General features: G+C 33.2%; 1 protein-coding gene across 3 annotated transcripts; it reads left to right on the top strand.

Annotated features, from left to right (window-relative positions):
* Nucleotides 1-11096: 11096 nt before the first annotated feature.
* On the top strand, nt 11097-13654 carry LOC147399848 (LOB domain-containing protein 1-like). 3 transcript variants are annotated; one of them, XM_086445376.1, is made up of 3 exons: nt 11097-11444; nt 11790-12113; nt 13319-13654. In XM_086445376.1, the coding sequence occupies exons 1-3, from the start codon at nt 11175-11177 to the stop codon at nt 13325-13327; spliced, it is 603 nt and encodes a 200-aa protein (XP_086301502.1). In that variant the 5' UTR covers nt 11097-11174; the 3' UTR covers nt 13328-13654. The 3 variants fall into 3 exon arrangements, with proteins under 3 accessions (XP_086301502.1, XP_086301503.1, XP_086301501.1); XM_086445377.1 differs by having other exon boundaries at nt 13397-13650; XM_086445375.1 differs by lacking the exon at nt 13319-13654 and having other exon boundaries at nt 11790-12429.
* The last annotated feature ends 4078 nt before the right edge of the window (nt 13655-17732 follow it).

Below are 17732 nucleotides of genomic sequence, written 5' to 3'. Positions count from 1 at the left end.
TTATTGTCTTTTATCTCGTATTTTAGAGTTTACTTTTGGAATAGTTATATCTAAAAGATCATAAAACTACGACTGTATTTGAGTTGTGTAGGTCAAATCGTTTGGAACCCCTAGCGAAGTAGATGCTTGGCTATACAGTAATCCTATGCTACCCTAGAGCATTGCACTTTGTAAAAAAGAAATGCTACGATAATAAGCTATGGTATTCAGACAAACTCTACCTCTGTGTCCAAGAGAGGGAGGAATGAAGATCCTACATTTAAATATCAAATTCCGCTTCAAATTGCTGCAGAGCATGAGATTGCTAGATCTCTAATTAGAGGTACCTAATTCCTTTTCCTCGTGCTATTTCCAAGAAATCTAAATGAGTTTTTTAATATGGTTAATAGTTTGACATTCATTTTTTAAGTATTAAGCTTATTGTTTAGCTGTGCGTTGCCTTTCAACTTTGGCAGCTGACGGCTCATCTCTCTCTCTTTTACAAGACTGAGGTACGCGTGTGGAATGGCAACCCATGAATTTTTTTTTTACAACCCATGGAACCAACCGAGTCAAAGTTGATTCGGTTCTGGTTCCAATATAATGGAGCCGAACTTGGTCGGTTCGGTTCTAATTTTACTCCAAACCGAACCAACCCGAACCAAGTTGCACCCTTAGTACAATCTAGATATCATTCTAGTATGACTCTTTTAATATATGATTTAAGGATTGGTCACAAGAAATATGACTCAAGAAAAAATATATGATCTCAGAAGATGTAAGCACAACATCGAACGATTGGGATTCTATATGTACTACAAATCCTGATAATTCATATTTCAAAGATAATTCCCAACCTTTGAATGTTGTGCTTACACTTACACAGTCAAGATCTTTATATTTCATTCAAAGGAACCCAACCCTTTAAAAATTTAAAATTATATTTATATTTGTTTCCTAAAATGGTTATAGGATGTAACACAAATGAGTTGACAGGTTTCAAATTCCATCAAGTTTATTTATGATAATGCGTACTCGATTGTCAACTATGCATCTTATTATCTGAATTTATGATTACCTCCATAATTGAAGAATGATAGTGGACACTAAAGACTATTATTGGTTCGATTGTAAATTGCATGTATGCATGGAAGAAGAAACCTTGTCATCTTTGAATAAATTGGGCTAGGCATATATGGATTAACCGATTTTTTTAGGAATATTTTTTCTAAGAAAAATATTGAATTGACTCCGCTCGACACTGCTGTCGTAGCAGTATATCCAGAACCATTGATTTTTGTTTTCCTTCGATCTAGAGGAAGAAAATCTATGGTTATTGAAACACTGCCACATTAGTTCAATGTCGAATGTAGTCAATTTAGAATGATTCGATTGCTAATTGTGACAAACCATTAAACCAAGACTAATGATAGTTTGACACTCTTTTTTTCAAATGCCCCCCATATATTCCTTGACTTGGTAGTGATAGAACCATAAATCTTTTTCTTTTGTATCTCGAGGCAAATGATCTAGGATTCTGTGATGGGGGCATTTGAAAAAAAAGAGCACCAAATTATCACAACTTTTAAAATAACAAGAATCGTGATTTTCTGACTCCCCTTCTACTCTTTGGACGTGGCATGTGTATGGAACCATATATTTCCTTGGAATACACAACTACGCATATTTATAGGGAAAATACTTGTAGACACCCCATTTTTGCACTCGCCTGATTAATCAACTCGTCAACCTGATTGCAACGGTTCCTAATGATGGATGATTATTCCAATGCTTTATTTTGTTACCAGATATGTTTCAGAAATCCGGATGAGGTATCTCAAATTAACAAAACTGTAGAAACCACGCTACGTTAGGAAAATATAACCCCAAAAGCTTAGAAATCATCATTTTTCAGACAAAAAGAAGCTTCACGATAAAAATCACTAAAAAATAACCAAATTACCAAAATACCCCTAATCTTAAAATATCCCTAGAGCCTACGTTACGCTTAGAAAAACTCATTCCAACACATAAAACAACAAATCGAAACCAAATAAATCATTTCGCCAATTTTCACAGAATTCGATAAAATTACGAAAATGCCCCTCATAAAGTTCATGATCATTTCACACAAAAAACTTCATAAATGACACAAATCAATATTTTCATTGAATTTCTTACGAAAAATCGATTCTAAAACTTCCTAGAACATCAAAAATCGACTTAAAACGCGAAAAGTCCTCTCCGGGGGTAAACCGATAATTTCACAATTTTAATAATTAAAAAATTTGAAATTAATAAATAAAATATTAAATAATTAAAGTAAAATATTAATAAAATTAATTTAAAATTTTAAACTAAAAAAACCGATCAATCATGCTTTCAGGCAAAATTGTTAAGGGTTGCCAAGATATTTATTCAAGGATCTCTCCATTTGGGGGTTCAAAGAATTAAAGATATAATAGATGGGGGTTCTCCAAAAAATTAAAGTCAATCAAGCAAGACCAAAGTCAAGGTATTAAAGTCAATCAAGTAAGACTAAAGTCAAAATTAAAGTCGATTAAGTAAGACTAAAGTCAAGATATTGAAGTCAATCAATTAAGACTAAAGTCAAAATCTTAAAGTCAACCAATAAGACCAAAAGTCAAAATCCTAATAGAGTTCTAATTAAATAATAACTCTATTTAATAGAATTCTAATTAAAATATAACTCTACCTAAAACAATTCTAATTAAAATACAACTCTACCAAAAATAATTCTAACTAAAATATAACTCTAACTAAAAGAATTCTAATTAAACACTAATTCTATCTAAACAAACCCTTAAAAAAATCTATAAATAGGGGTCCTCACACCCTATTTTCGTAAAAAATCATAAACCCTAAGAGAAGTAAGTTAAAAAGCCTCCCATAAACCCTAATTTTGAAGTCCCAACTCCTTACCTAACACCCATACTTCGATTTTAGCTTGAAAAACACTTAGAAGCCCTTCAAAAAAACTCCAAAATCCATAATAAATTCAAAGAATCCATATCTAAGGAAGAAATACCTTGCTCGGAGATCCGAAATCAGATCCGGAGACAGAACGAAGTAAGGAGTACGGTACAAGGAGCAGTTTTATCAAATATGAGGGAACGAGAACGTTGTCTTCGGAAAGGTATAAATTTCTTAATTTTTTTATATTATTACTTAGGTCTTTTAACGATGTAATTTATTTGGGAATTAGTAGAGACCGGAGTTTGCCGGGCGGGATTGGTGCCTAACACCTTCCAACCCCCTAACGTGATCCCCGGACCCATATTTTTCTTTCGTAGATTAGTTTATTTGCCTTTTAGAGTCGAAGTTCGGTTCCTAGACTGTAATAACTAGGTGGCGACTCCCAAATCTCAAGAGTCAAAAGCGATCCGCGCACCCTGCGGATCGAGGGCGCTTTCAATACTATGTCTTTTTTTCGTTATATATGTATGTTTATACAAGTAATTTTATGTCTAATATCGTAAATATGCACATGTATGCCGTCAAATGGGGAAGTTTGTTAAAGAGCAATACCCTGAACAAATATACTCAAATATACATATAAAATCAACCCAATCTGAAACTTCTAACCCTATTAAAATTCGTTTACAAATCAACGGTAAAAATCGATGATCCAATTTTTCAACTTGTAAACCACTTTTGATGGGGTTAGAAGTTTTGGAATGGGTTGAGATTTATCTTTGGATCTATTAAAAAATACACACATAAATCCCAAAATACTTATAAATCTCAATCATTGGATTTTGTGTTTAAAGGGTTGGGATCGTATGTTTTTTTCATGAGTTATTCTTAGGAGTCAATGGATCCCAACCTTATATATATTACCATTTATTTTTCGTATCGTGTGATTAATGGATTTGTTAGTGTGTGCCCTTGATTAATTTATTGACTTTCTTTATGTTGAAGTATGGTTAAAAAACAATTAGGCCCGGTCTAAATGTGTGTATTTTTTAGTTGATCTAAAGTAATTGGGTTGAACTTGTACCTTATGTAAGTGACCCACTTATGTGGTGCTTTTAAAATGGATTTTGTTTTCTTTTATTGTAAGAAGTCTAATTTCAAATTGAAAACTTTTCTAAAAAAGAGAGTAGAAAGAAAGAAATCCAAGAGAGAAAAGATTTAGGAAGATTGAGATCTAGAAGAAGGTGAAGCTAAGTAATAGAGGTATGTTTCCTGGTATCGATTTGTCCCGTTTTCTTCCTAATGAAATTGAGTTTCAACATTCATACCTCTGTGGACATAACTTTTGGGTGAATCATGTAAATTCTCGTGTTGTGGATATTGTATTATTACTCTTTCTTTGTGTGATTATTTATTTTCTTTGCATTTACTACAATTAGTTAGGTTATCTTTCATTGTCATTATCAAACAAAGTCTTGGAAAATATGAAATACAAGATGTTTGGTGAAATACTCAATAAGTGTTTGATCAACTTATTAAGTGAGCTTCACAAAAGTATTCACATACACAACACTTTGTTCTTCTAAAGTAAAAGGAAAAAAATAAATAATGTTACCATGGATATGATTCAAAAGTTAATTCATAACTTAATATTTTGATTTCAGTTGATATTATTATAAAACATTGAGATTGAATCTTTCGAATTATTTTGAAATGTTTTTGAATTTTTAAGGCATACTCACCTCACAACTTTTCTTCATAGTGGGAAAAAAAAAACTCACCACTTGCCCTCCATTTTTTGTGAAATTTTGGGCTATGTGGCCTACCAAAGAGAAAAGGATGCAATCAAATGACATATTTATTAAAATATCTACAATTCATAATGTGGCTTCAAATTACCTAAAAAAACACTAACTTTGACCAGACTTGTATTGGCAATTGTATCCACTTGTGAAACTAGTCCTTTCCTTCCCAAGGTTTTCCATTCTAGAAAGTCACACCGAAAGTGCCACGCGGCGCCAACTATCTGAAATTCTAAATACGAGCGTCTAGAGTTCAAATTGAATGAACGGCTCACTTTCCAACGTAGTTTATTAAACAAAATTTTCCTGAATCTTTGGCCGAATAAGATTATTGTTTCCAATGTTTCTTGTCAGCTGATGTGTATTTATTAGCGGTTTTGTTAACGTATGCCATTATTATATCTTGGGAATAAGCATTTAAGGGTATTTTGATAAAAAAAATTTAAAGGTATTTTCCTTACAAAATTCCATTTCAAAAGTGTAGTTATTGCGTTTTAACTTGTACCATTAGGGCACACGTTAAGAAGACCCGTTTATTAGAATGAGAGAAGGAGATCTAACAACGATGATACTAAAGACTTGGGTTCAATTCCCTCTAATACAAGTTACTAATCTAATAAAAAATAGGTTTATATAAAGAAATGAAGAAATGAAGGCCTAAAAGAATATGGTGGTGCTATTTGCACACATGATCTAAAATGCTCATTGTACCCACTTACTATTTGTACATCTAAAAAAATTAATTTTCTCTTGATAGACGTTTATTCAGATTTTTTTTGTTGTATTCTCTAAACACACCCAAGAACCTTCTGAACCTCCTCCTCCTCTCTCTCTCTCTCTCTCTCTCTTATTCTTTTTTTTGCTTATTCTATTTCTTTGCACTTAAAAAAATTATCAATGAGGGTTTGAAGCTTCGATCATACTTATCTTTTTTACCCTACCACCTCAAAGTTCAATAGATTTAAAATTATTTATATGAGAAATTTTGTGTGAAATTTTTGGTTTGGTATGTCATACTCTACCAAATTATTTTTGCAATGTTCAAATGACACCTACAAAGAGATTCGGTACTAGCATATCGAACACAACGAGTTACATGAGAAAGTTATGTACCTCCTACCAAAAGAGACCACATAGACACCGTTGCTATGATATAGGAACGAAACACTGTTCTAGATCCAGATTCAAAAAGAGTCGCGATCAAGAATGGTCTAGAGGAATGAGACTGTTCTGGATCTTGACCCAAATAGAGTCGTGATCCTGAACGGTGTCCCATTCCTACAACAGTTACACTTACTTCTAGTAATTGTGAGTGTTGAAATTTTTTATTTAAAATAATACTTGGTTAGTAATGAAAAACCCACGACATAAAATTCTCTGAAATGTGAAACCTTCTAAGCTTGTTAAAAGAGATCTGATGATGATAAAATAATAATCCAAAAGTTTGGGATTTTGAGTTGGCAAAAGTGGCATCCAACCCTAGTATCATATCTTGTCTGACAGATATATGAACAATGTCTTAGTAATCAAATAAGACTAGGACTTGGGAGGAAGAAAAGACAAGTAAAAGAAGAATCAAGGGACTTGAGTATCGAAAACAAACACAATTGCACTGATATGTCAATGTAGGCGTCTACATCAAGGAAGCAAGAAAAAGTAAAATAGAGGAATAATGCAGTTATCTATATATTCTCACTTCTTAGCTGTAGACGTGTTTTGGCCACTCGCCATACTTAGTGGTTTATGTAGGGGAAGCCGCGTGGGCCTTCCTCAGATGCAAATTTTCAATGCTAGCTTGACGTACTATACATCTTAGGTGCTTGTGCTGAGGCGCCCACCTGAGGGAGCTTTGTGGTTTCCATTTCTCCTTACTTGTGCCACACATGACAGGTACAATATGCATGGCACGCACATTTCTAGTGTAAGTATATAATGTTAGAGAATAATTATTTTCTGTAGGGGTGTCAATAGGTCGGTTCCGGTTCAGTTCTTATGATATTTGGAATCATAACTTTTATATTTTATCGATTCTAATTCTTGTCGGTTCTAGTTCCAATTTTAAAATAAGTGGAACCGGAACCGAAACCATTAAAAATCACGGGTACTTGTCTGTTCTGATTCTCAAGAATCGAATGAGAAAAATTATTTCAAAATCATTATAATAAAAAATTCCTTCTAAAAAATAACATATTATTTGCAAAGTATCAACTTAATAAAAATTTGATCCACTATAATGATGATTTAATGACTTTTATCTTCAAATATTAAAATTTATTTCCTTTACAAGTAATAAATTTTAAAAGAAATGACTCATCTTAAGCTCAAATATTTAGTTTATATGAAATTTGAAGAACTTTATATCGTATATGCTAATTTTAAAATATAGGATTACCTTGAATTATGTATAATGTAAAAATAAATCGGTTCTGGGTACTCGCGGATACCCATTGGATAGAACCTAATGGTTCTGGTTCCTATCGGTTCAGTTCCATATTAGACCCGACTCTAATTGATTCCAATAAAAAGGGAACCGGAATTGGGGTTTTTGATTTCGGTTCCGAGTAAATGGGTACCCATTGACACCCTTAATTTCCTGACGCCCCTTAACACACGACCCCTGACGTGGCATGTGTTAGAATCATAGATTCTTTTTCTTAGGATTCACAATTGTACATATACATATTTATGGGGATGTACAGTTGTGTATTCCAAGGGAAAAAAGTCTATGATTCTAACCCATTCCATGTGTGTGTGTGTCAGAGGAGGCATTAGAAAATCACGACTCAATGTTAAATTATTAGATTTGTTCATCCTATATGAAAATGTGAACAAGTTTATAATATAATTTGTTATGAGTTTACGAATTTAACAAATTACATAATAAATCCCAATTGGTATGGATCTTTGAATTTTTTTAAGACTCAAGGATCCATTATGGTGTCCTGTTCCTATAAAATAGGTTAGGTGTCTATGTGGCATGTTTTAGTTAGTGTTTAAAATACCTTGGACTCCTGATCAAGTCATTCATGTAGTTTAATTTATTTGGATTCAAACCAAAATGTGTCAACACCTAACATTGTTATAAACGCGAGACTGTTATGGATTGCAACTCTTTTAATTGGGTACGTCATGGCTCTGTGTATTACTAAGGCTTTTAGACGTGGCACATGGAGAGAAAGCAAAGCTATATATAGCTGGTTATCAATGTGGGTAACCGGCAATAGTCGGTTTTCCTTCCACATGGTCGGCCTAGAAGCCTAACACATAGTCAAGTTGTAAGAATTTTTCATATAACATTTAGGAGAATTAAACGTAATTTAATTTGCTTGAAAATTTTAAAATTTCACCTAATATTCTTCTTCTATATGTATTAAAGTGAAGAAACTGAAGAAGCTTTCTATTACGTCCGTGTTTTCCTTCTCCTCAAAGATACTGTTGTGTTCTCATATATTCTCTCTCTTCGTAAACAAGTCATCATTGATATATAAAAATATATATTTGATTTGTTCTTATTATCTGCTAATCATCATCAAATCAATACTTCCTTTTTTTTGCATGCTTTAGGAATTGAAATATAAATATTTGATACTTAGGGTTTGATTAATATGAAATCTTGAACTTAATAAGAAATAATTTTTAAATGTGAATTCTATTTTAAAATATATTATATATATTTAAAAAGCCACCGGTCGAGATAGCCAACCATTACAAAACATTAGATTTTAGTGGGTAAGCCTACAAACCAAAACCCACTTGAATGGAAAGTCTTCAAAGAAGATACCCTTAAAATTTCAAAACAATATAAATATACTCAATATGTGATCAATATTTTATTTATAATTTTATATCAATTATTTATACATCCTATATTTAGAATTTGGATGAATTTATGTATTTTCTTTACATAAGAGCGAACAAAAGCGATTCCAACTAGAGAATGTAAGTGAATTGAGAAATGAATTATCTGTGTTATTTGTGTATCTTTTATCCCAGTCATTAAAATAGATTTTAATTAAACAATAGCAATGTATTTTTTTAAACATAATAAAGATGTTTTCTTATAGGTTTGGAGAAAGACAGGGAGAGGTATATAAGGATTTCAGGGTTTAGGTTTGAGATTAAAACTCTAATGTGTCTTGTACTGTCCCTTTTATATTCTCATAGTGAAGAAGATAAGGTTTGCCTGTCAACAGAGGCATCAATTCTAACTATGTAAATCTCAATATTAGTCCAGAAGATTATAAAGAGAGAGCAAGGCAATGAGTATCCGATATGGGATTAAACTCAACACTCATTTCTTTATTTCTTTGTTATTTTTTTCGTAATCATATTGAATAGGTGTCTCCAAAATTGCAACGATCTCTTTCTATTTTTACGATTCGGGTTTATTGAAAAAACGAAAAAACCACTGATCAAGAAATTTGAACGAACCTAGTGAACCAACGAAATAGGTAATTAATTAATGTATATATAACCTGTAAGATGATTCAAGCATAAGAATCCAATTCAGAGAAAGGTAGTGTGGCCCCCAAAGCATATAAAACACAATCAAGGTGGATTTTGTATACATTAAGCTACCAACATTAATGAATAGGGCTCCATGCCAACACTCATAATAGTGGCTGTCAATTACTTGCCAAATAATTAAAGGTGGTTGGAACTTGGAAGCTTGTCCTCCGTAGCTGTTGGCAACAAGCCAAGCAAACCCAAATTCCTTCAACAAAAAGTGTTTGTGTGACTTTGGTGCCGTAAAGCTGTTGATTCTTTAGGAAACGCATCTTAAACTTCGTTAGCAAACACTCCCCTAAAAGAAAAGATCAGATCATTGTGAACGTTTTAGTTCTATAAAATCACAAACTAGTAAGATCTCCCTGTATTAATGCAAAATAAGTAAGACCCCCCCTCCCCCTTGACTCTTTTTCTAGGCTGGGTTGAGTCACTGAGTTGATTCAACTGAGTTTCATTACAGAGTGGATACAAATTCTATCAACCAAGTCAACTCAAGGAGGTCTTATTCAAGTTGCATGGAATCGAGGTTGTTGCGTTACATATGTTTAACTTTATAGGTTCTTCCTTTTATTAGGTTCACACTCTGGTAAGCGAGTCATTCTGGTTTTCTTCTTTTCCAAAGGTTTTAAGATTAAAATATAATTTTTTTTCTTTTTGATTTTTTTTTTTAAATTTTTTTATACAAGTTCCAATACTTTTCAATTTTCAATTTCTAAAACTTTCTTCATTTAACAACCATTAAAACTCTAAAAAAATACATACCTAACGGTCCACGATAAAATTTTAAAAGTTAAACACGAAGTTCACGCAACGACTTGAATAAGGTTGATTTAGAGGTATACCAACTAAAAAAAAAAACACTTAAAATTCACTCAATTGTGCATAACCATAGATATTTTCCTATTGTATCCTGATGAGGAAAACCTATGATTTTGTGAACATGCTACGTTAGTTACGTGAATTTTGAGTATTTTTTTTTGAGTTAGGTTATCACGACTCGATTTACAAATACCATACCAAATTTTGGTAAATATTTGAGATATCTCCTGGTTTTCAAAATGATAACATGCCCTTTGACCATGGTAATAATTTAAGAGTCGTGATTTTCAATCTCCAATTATGTATCCCCAGGAAAAAAATTATGGTTCTATGCATATGTTACGTCAGGAGAGTTTGGGGGTTGTTTTTTAGAGAGGGAGGGGAGGGGGGGGGGGGGGTTGAATTTTAATAACTTTCAACATCTAGTCAAAATCCGATTACATTCCTTGTCAAAATAAGTTACCTACAATTTCCAAATAAAACTTTTTACCTCATCTACAATTTTAATATTCTATCTAGTTTAATATTCAAACCTCGAGGTAAAATAGGATTTAAAAAAAAATATGATAACATCTTTCTATAGGATCGGACAAGGTTGAAAAAGATAAATTGAAGATAAGATTAATAGATTAAAACGATTATTATAAATGTCGAAGATCAAATTTGAAAATGATGAATTTTTTGACAAAAAAAAAGTATGATTTTTGGATGAAGATGAAGGCATTGAGACCAGTTTCGACCCACATATGGGCATGTCATCAATTTGAAAACACGGATATCTCAAATAGTCACTGAAAGATTGTATAAATCCAAATCACCCCATAAATGGCCAAATAGAGGTGCTTCGATCTCCATGACTCGACTCGAATACCATATGTTACGTTAATTATAACAGTTTAAACACGGCGGTCAAATATTTCAAAGAGTTGAATGGGTTGATTAAAGAATCTCAACATAGTAACGAATTTTAACTTCTCCCGTCACAATTTTCGTACACGTGACGCCATCATCCATCATCTTAACCAGTTTTCATTCTCTATTTATATTTCCCCAACTTTGCTTTCTCAAGACTCAAGAGCATTCTCATTCCTTCACCCTTTTTATTTCCCTCTTAATTTATTTTCTAATATGGAGTTAATTGATCCTACAACAACCAACACTTCCTCTACTCTATCTTCTCATCCTTCTTCATCATCTTCTTCTCAGTCTTCTCTACTCCCCACATCACCTCCTCCTCCTCCAACACCTGTAATCAGCCCTTGTGCCGCTTGTAAGATTCTTCGTCGAAGATGTGTCAAAAACTGCGTTCTTGCACCCTACTTCCCCCCGACTGAGCTACTCAAGTTCACAACAGCACATCGAGTGTTCGGTGCAAGCAACATCATCAAGTTCTTACAGGTAATTCACAAATTTCTAATTCATCACTTGAGCTTCATATTTATGTAAATCACCAAAGAATTGCACACGGTTGGTGTGGCTTTAGTAAAAATTGGTGTGGCTATAGTAACTATCTTAATTAAGTGCTACTTCATATTTTTGTAAATCCCAATTTTTTTTGTACCCACTCGGAAAAAAGAAAGCATAATTAAGTACTTTGTGGTACTATTTCATTTTTATTAATACCATTAGATTGCTTAGCAAAAAAAAAAAAAAAAAAACCTTTGTAGTACTAGATTTGATATAAAATGTAGTCCGAATTTTGCAAACTACGTGACTTATGAGATTCGGATTTTGTATTCTTAGGAACTTCCAGAGTCTCAAAGAGCTGATGCAGTTAGTAGTATGGTTTACGAGGCGAACGCTAGGCTTAGGGACCCGGTGTATGGTTGTGCCGGGGTGATTTGCCAGCTCCAAGAACGGGTGATCGAGCTCCAAGCACAATTGGCCAAGGCCCAAGCCGAGTTGGTCAGCACGCAATGCCAACAACCGAACTCAATGGCCTTAATTTGCATGGAGATGGGGATGGGGCATTCTCAACAACCCTCATCGCAACAATCATTCGACAACTTCATCAACAATAATTCTCGAAATTTCCAGTCTAATGGGGGTTTCTTGGGCGATAATGATGTAGGTTCACTGTGGGAACCACTGTGGACATGACATTGGAACTATGTCCTTATTTATTTTTGTTTCTAACTAATTAGGGGATCTTTTACCTCAGGAAATTATATCTAAAGATAATTTAGTTGTAGCCCAGCTCTTTCTAACTATTGACGTTGAAACGGTAGCTTCGTGGCACATTTTGGTTAGAAATTAGGACACGTTGGGCTCGATATGTTTAATCTCCAACCATAACACATCACGAAGACATCGTATGTTGTTATAGGAATGGTACAAGTATCACGACTCTTAATAAACAATATGAAAATTAACCTAATATAAATATTTTAATTCTAATTTATTAGTACTTCCTGAAATAGAATATCCTCCATAATATTAATATATATTATCACTACCTTCCTTTCGTGATCAGATACAATGATAATGATTTAATGTATCTCATGTACCAAAATACAATTGCATCTAGTTCTCTTACACTTACTATATTACATTAATAACATATTTCTACACAGCTAAGGATTGGGGTATTTTGAAAACACCTAATCTAGTAAAATTAGTGTATTTGTGACGAAATCGAAACCCCACTCTCCCAATTTTAAGTTAATTGAACAAGGAAAAATTGAAGAGAAATACTAGGAAAAAACAAACACCACTCTCTCAATTTTAAGTTAATTGAATGAGGAAAAATTGAAGAGAACTACTAGGAAAAAACAAGAAGTTAAATGACAAAATTCATTATAATTAGAACTAAATTAGATATTGCATAAATTTATTACCAAAAAAAAAGTGAGCAAAAATTTCCCTCCATGTAATTTTTATATTGAAGAGTTGTCTTTATCTCATGTCCATTATAAAGATAATTCTCGAATCCAAAGTATCTTTTTTGGTCACCGAACATTATCTTCTAAAGTGATGTTTCTCGGGTTCCTTGTCAAACTAGCTCTTGACCCATTTGTTTTTGTTCACTCTTTTTCTTTTGTGAGGGTTGGACTTGAGTGAGTACGCAACTTGTACTCCCTGTATTCTGTTTGCAATCTAGGGTTGTCCATTGCATATCACGTGCACACCTTTCCAGGCCCACCAACCCATGAACAATTCTTGAGTGACTAATAGACTGAAAATCAGCAATAGTATTTGTTATGAAGTCAAGATGAATATAGAGACTCATCCAATGGCTATAATGACTAATCGTGTTGAATTTTTATGTGTAGGTCAACTAAACTAAACGTGTATGCTAACATGCATATTTGGAGACTTACCTGTATGTGGCCACTTTTTTTTTTTCCCAGAAATGAGAAAGCTGGGGAGCGTTCCCTTGGAAAATAGCTAAGTTGAAACTCGGCGCCGAATCAAGTCAACTCGGAACTCGGACGACTCTACTTAAAATTCACACTTAACCAAATTTAGAGCCAACTTGGAAATGTAGGCAGTGGGACTAGAAAGTCAACGATTGTGTGCAGTAATATCTTTATTTAATTTATTTATTTTTGGGTCTTATTATCAAAACAATCATTTTCCTCTTTGTTTTTTAGCTAAGAGCATCTCCGGAATGGCACCCTTTACCAATACCCATAAATTAGTGCCAGCTTGGACCAGTCTTTTAGGTAGGATAGTACCTATGGGTTTTCATGTGATATGCACTCCAACTATGCTATCTATAAATTATTTAATAATTTTTTAATTCAATTCAATTTTAATTTTTTTTTGAAATTAACTTATTTTTTAATATATCCCAAAAAGATGAGTAACCAAATGGGAGTACTTTTTTTATATATTGAAAATGTCAAGACCCAAAAAATGGTAAAAGGGATGAGTTGGAGACACTATTTTTGGACTCCACCACCCAAAACAACATATGGGAGGAAATTGGTAGAGGGATGGGTATTGTGTTGGAGTTGCTCTACATAAAGAGAAATTTATATTTAAGATATTGAAGAAGATACAAAGAAAATCCCTTATTTTACCATTCTGATTTGGGGAAGGTCTAGAGAATCTCCTTTTCAAGATGATGTTCATATTCTTGATAGTGTACGTAATATCCATGGAAAATATTCCAACAACCAAGTTAGTCGAGAATTTGGTAATTTTCTTCTTAAGATTATTAATATTGCAAATCTTTATCTTTGATTTCTACTTTTTTATGGTCATAGGGTCCATGATTGTACCGCATGCTATCTTGATTATCATAGTTGCAAGGTTGATGATTTGTGTTTGCATAAAAACTTCCTTGTTATAATGATTTTAAAATGTCAAGTCGCGCGTGTCATTGATGAATTAGTAATCCTTTTTTGATAATTTTTTGTCAAGTTAATTAATGAAAGGAAAATCCAAGGGGGGTCGGCGGGGGGGAGGGGGAACCTTATTTTTCACTATGTTGATGTGATAGTCATAAATGTATTTTCTTGAGATACGAGTAAAAGTATCTACGGTTATGTGTGCACCTCCACGTCAAAAATGTGATCGCAGTAAATCCCAATGTCACCCCAGCATTACTCTTTATGAAATATTAGTTTCATGATCTCATCTATGATGACGCGCATGAGGATTTGATATTTGTAAAAATGTGATCATAAACTTTACATTTGGGATTTTGAGTCCTTCGTTTCTTCTGAAGATCATATGGATTCGTCAATTGTGACATGTTTGCTTATGTCATGCAACCGATACAATTGTCATTAGCTGTTGGAGTATTATTTATTTTAAAATTTTAATATACGATAATTTATCCTAATTATGAGAGATTGAGTTGAATTAACTCAATAGAAATTGGAGTCGAGTCGAGTTTTAAAACGAAAAACGCTTTCCTTACGAACGTAGTAAGATAAGAACCGTTAGGCCCACATGGATTATCACATTAGCAATCCAATATCACAACCTTCGAGATTTCATGGAAAAAAACCCATATTTAGAAAGAAAGAAAAAAAAAATTGTTTCAAGCTTCATCTAAGGTGTTGAAAATGGGTGACTACCGAACTCCCGAATTTAAATTTAAAATTAAAATTCAATGATGAAAAAAACATTTTTTTTCTTCAAATTTCTTAAAATTTTGTCCTCTACATCCCTGTGGAATAGGATAATGTTTTGGATGCTACAATGTGAGCTCACAACCTTTTATAAGATTTCAAATCTTACTAATTAGTACAATGTGAGCTCACAATCTTACAACTAATTAGTTAGGCCAGCCTGACTCTTTTAAAATTGTGAACCAAATATCACGCCAGTCCTGATTAGGGGTGTTGAGGTACTTAGAAACATAACCATTATATTTATATCCGTTCCGGATTCGATTCCAATATAAATGGAATTGGAACCGTCAAAAAACACGAGTACACATCGATTCTGCTTCTCAATAATCGAATGAGGAAAAAAGTATTTCAAATCATAATAAAAAAAAATTCCTTTAAAAAATCAGCGTATTATCTAAAAAAATATTAACTTAGCTATGATTTGTTTTACTAAATATTAGTTAATGAATTTTTTTTTTCAAAAATAAAAATTTATCTTGTTTCGAAGTGAGAAATTTTAGAAGAGATAGCTCATTTTAGGCTCCCATCCATTTTTTATATATGAAACATTGAAGAACTTTATAGAACATGAATTAATTTTGAAATAAAAGAATACCCTAAAGAATCGTGCTAGAGTGACCTCAACGGGGACACCTTGACGTGGTGGCGTCCGTATGTTCATAAATGCGTTTTACTCGTATCTCTAGAAAACACATCTACGGGCATATCTTCGTCATCACGTCAAGATCTCCCTCGTGTGTCCCCACTGAGGTCACTCCAGTATTAATTTATCCTAAATCATTTATAGAATAAGAAGAAATAACAACATAAATTAGTTTCGGATACCCACGGATACTCATTAGATAGAATCTAATGGTTTTGATTTCAATCGGTTCGATTTCATTTTAGATCCAATTCTAATCGATTCCAATAAAAGAGAATTGGAATAAGGGTTTTTGGTATCAATTTTGATTCAATTTCGATTAAATTGATACCCTTTGACACCCAAAGTCCCTATGTCCTATGATCTTCGTAATGGGCCTATTTTTGGTTGGCGCACACTTCTTTATATGACTTATTGCACTTTCTAGGCGCCAACAACCGAAAAGTAAATAAATAAATTGTGGAATGCTGTCCCACATTTGAAATTTTCTTCCTTAAATCAAAAGATGATTCGATGGATCACGTCTCTTAACTTTGACCGTACCACGTGCATTTCACGTAGGTTAATCGAATTAAAAACAAGAAGACATTATAATTCGACAACTAATAGATGATTAAGTTTCTTAGCTGCCTCAACTAACTATTCTAAGCCTAGTTGTCAATGTTTGAAATAGTTTAGGTACGTGGCTTGATTCTATGAATCAAAACTCTGATTCTATGAATCAAAACTCGTTTAGCAGACTTAACTAGACTCCAAAGAATTTTATATTGACTAAGTGTACTAAACTAGTAAAGTTAAATAATGCTCCGGACTCTTAAAAAAAATAAGAATTGTGATAATCTGACTATCTCATGTAGCACACTGACGTGACATGGAAATCATAGATTTGTATGTCTTGGGATACAAAACTGCACTTCCCTATAGAAATATGTATCTTGAGACATACAGATCTACGGTTTTCAAATTTTTCATGTTAGGAGAGTCGATTGAATGTGTCATGTAGGATAATCATATTATTACAACTCAGAAAACAAACGGCTAAAATGGAAGGACAATCTCAAATTAAATAGATTCTTAGGAAACAAGTACACGTTATACATGATACGACTCATTATTCTCTTAGATTAGGATCAAATTAATTGACTAGGATGGTCATGCAACTGTCTATTATTTATCTATTTAATGTAACATTAAGGGAGACCTTAAACATTAGATTATTTAGTCTAGTTGAAAAGCTGTCGTGGTATCGGACCACTTTCGAGTCTATTATTAGGTTGATTACAAGGGCCGAGCTAGTAAAGAGACATATGTGGCAATTGCCCCCACTCAATTTTTTGAGCATTTTAAATATGCTTGAATTTATGCTTAAATTCGAGATATCCCTGCATTTTGAACTACTGATATGCCCCGTTTGACCCTGGTGTCCCCACTCTCTCATCTCCCTCTAATTTTTGCCCCCTCCCCCTCCAATTAATTACAAGTTTGCCATCACTAAAAGAAAATCCTGGCTCCGCCCCTAGTTGGCCATGTTCATGGTTTCAATTCAAATCTTGTCCGAGACCGAGATGACTCACCCAAGTCATCTTGGTATCGTTCATGAATGACACCGATATACAATGCGTCTCACACTTCACAATATCTCACGAGACAAAGGATATGACTTAGACGAGATTTATCGAGTCGTTCTCCATGAATAAATAACAATTTTCTTCTTGACGAAGTTCACGGAATTGTTCGGATTTTCAAAAACCCTTTTTTTCTAGATGTTTTGGAGCAAAAATCAGCCACTTTCTTTTTTAAAATCCTGAATTGAAGATTTATGTGGTTTAGAAACAAAAGATTGGCTTTTAGGCTCTAAGATCTCTCAAATATTGTTAAAAAATAAATCTCAAAACATGTGTACAGTTCATGGAGTCAATAAGAGGTAAAATCCATAGTTATTCTCTGAAAATTGGG

This window comes from Akebia trifoliata, chromosome 6, assembly GCF_017979445.1.
Source record: "Akebia trifoliata isolate Shusen 1 chromosome 6, ASM1797944v1, whole genome shotgun sequence".
NCBI lineage: Eukaryota > Viridiplantae > Streptophyta > Magnoliopsida > Ranunculales > Lardizabalaceae > Akebia > Akebia trifoliata.
The sequence above is the reverse complement of the archived record's forward strand: the minus strand, read 5'-3'. Positions and strand labels throughout refer to the sequence as shown.

Bases quoted from the DNA above. Each gene is read 5' to 3' on its own strand.
- LOC147399848 (XM_086445375.1), top strand. From the start codon at position 11,175: ATGGAGTTAATTGATCCTACAACAACCAACACTTCCTCTACTCTATCT. The intron at 11,445-11,789 runs GTAATTCACAAA...TTGTATTCTTAG, and splicing joins ACATCATCAAGTTCTTACAG to GAACTTCCAGAGTCTCAAAG.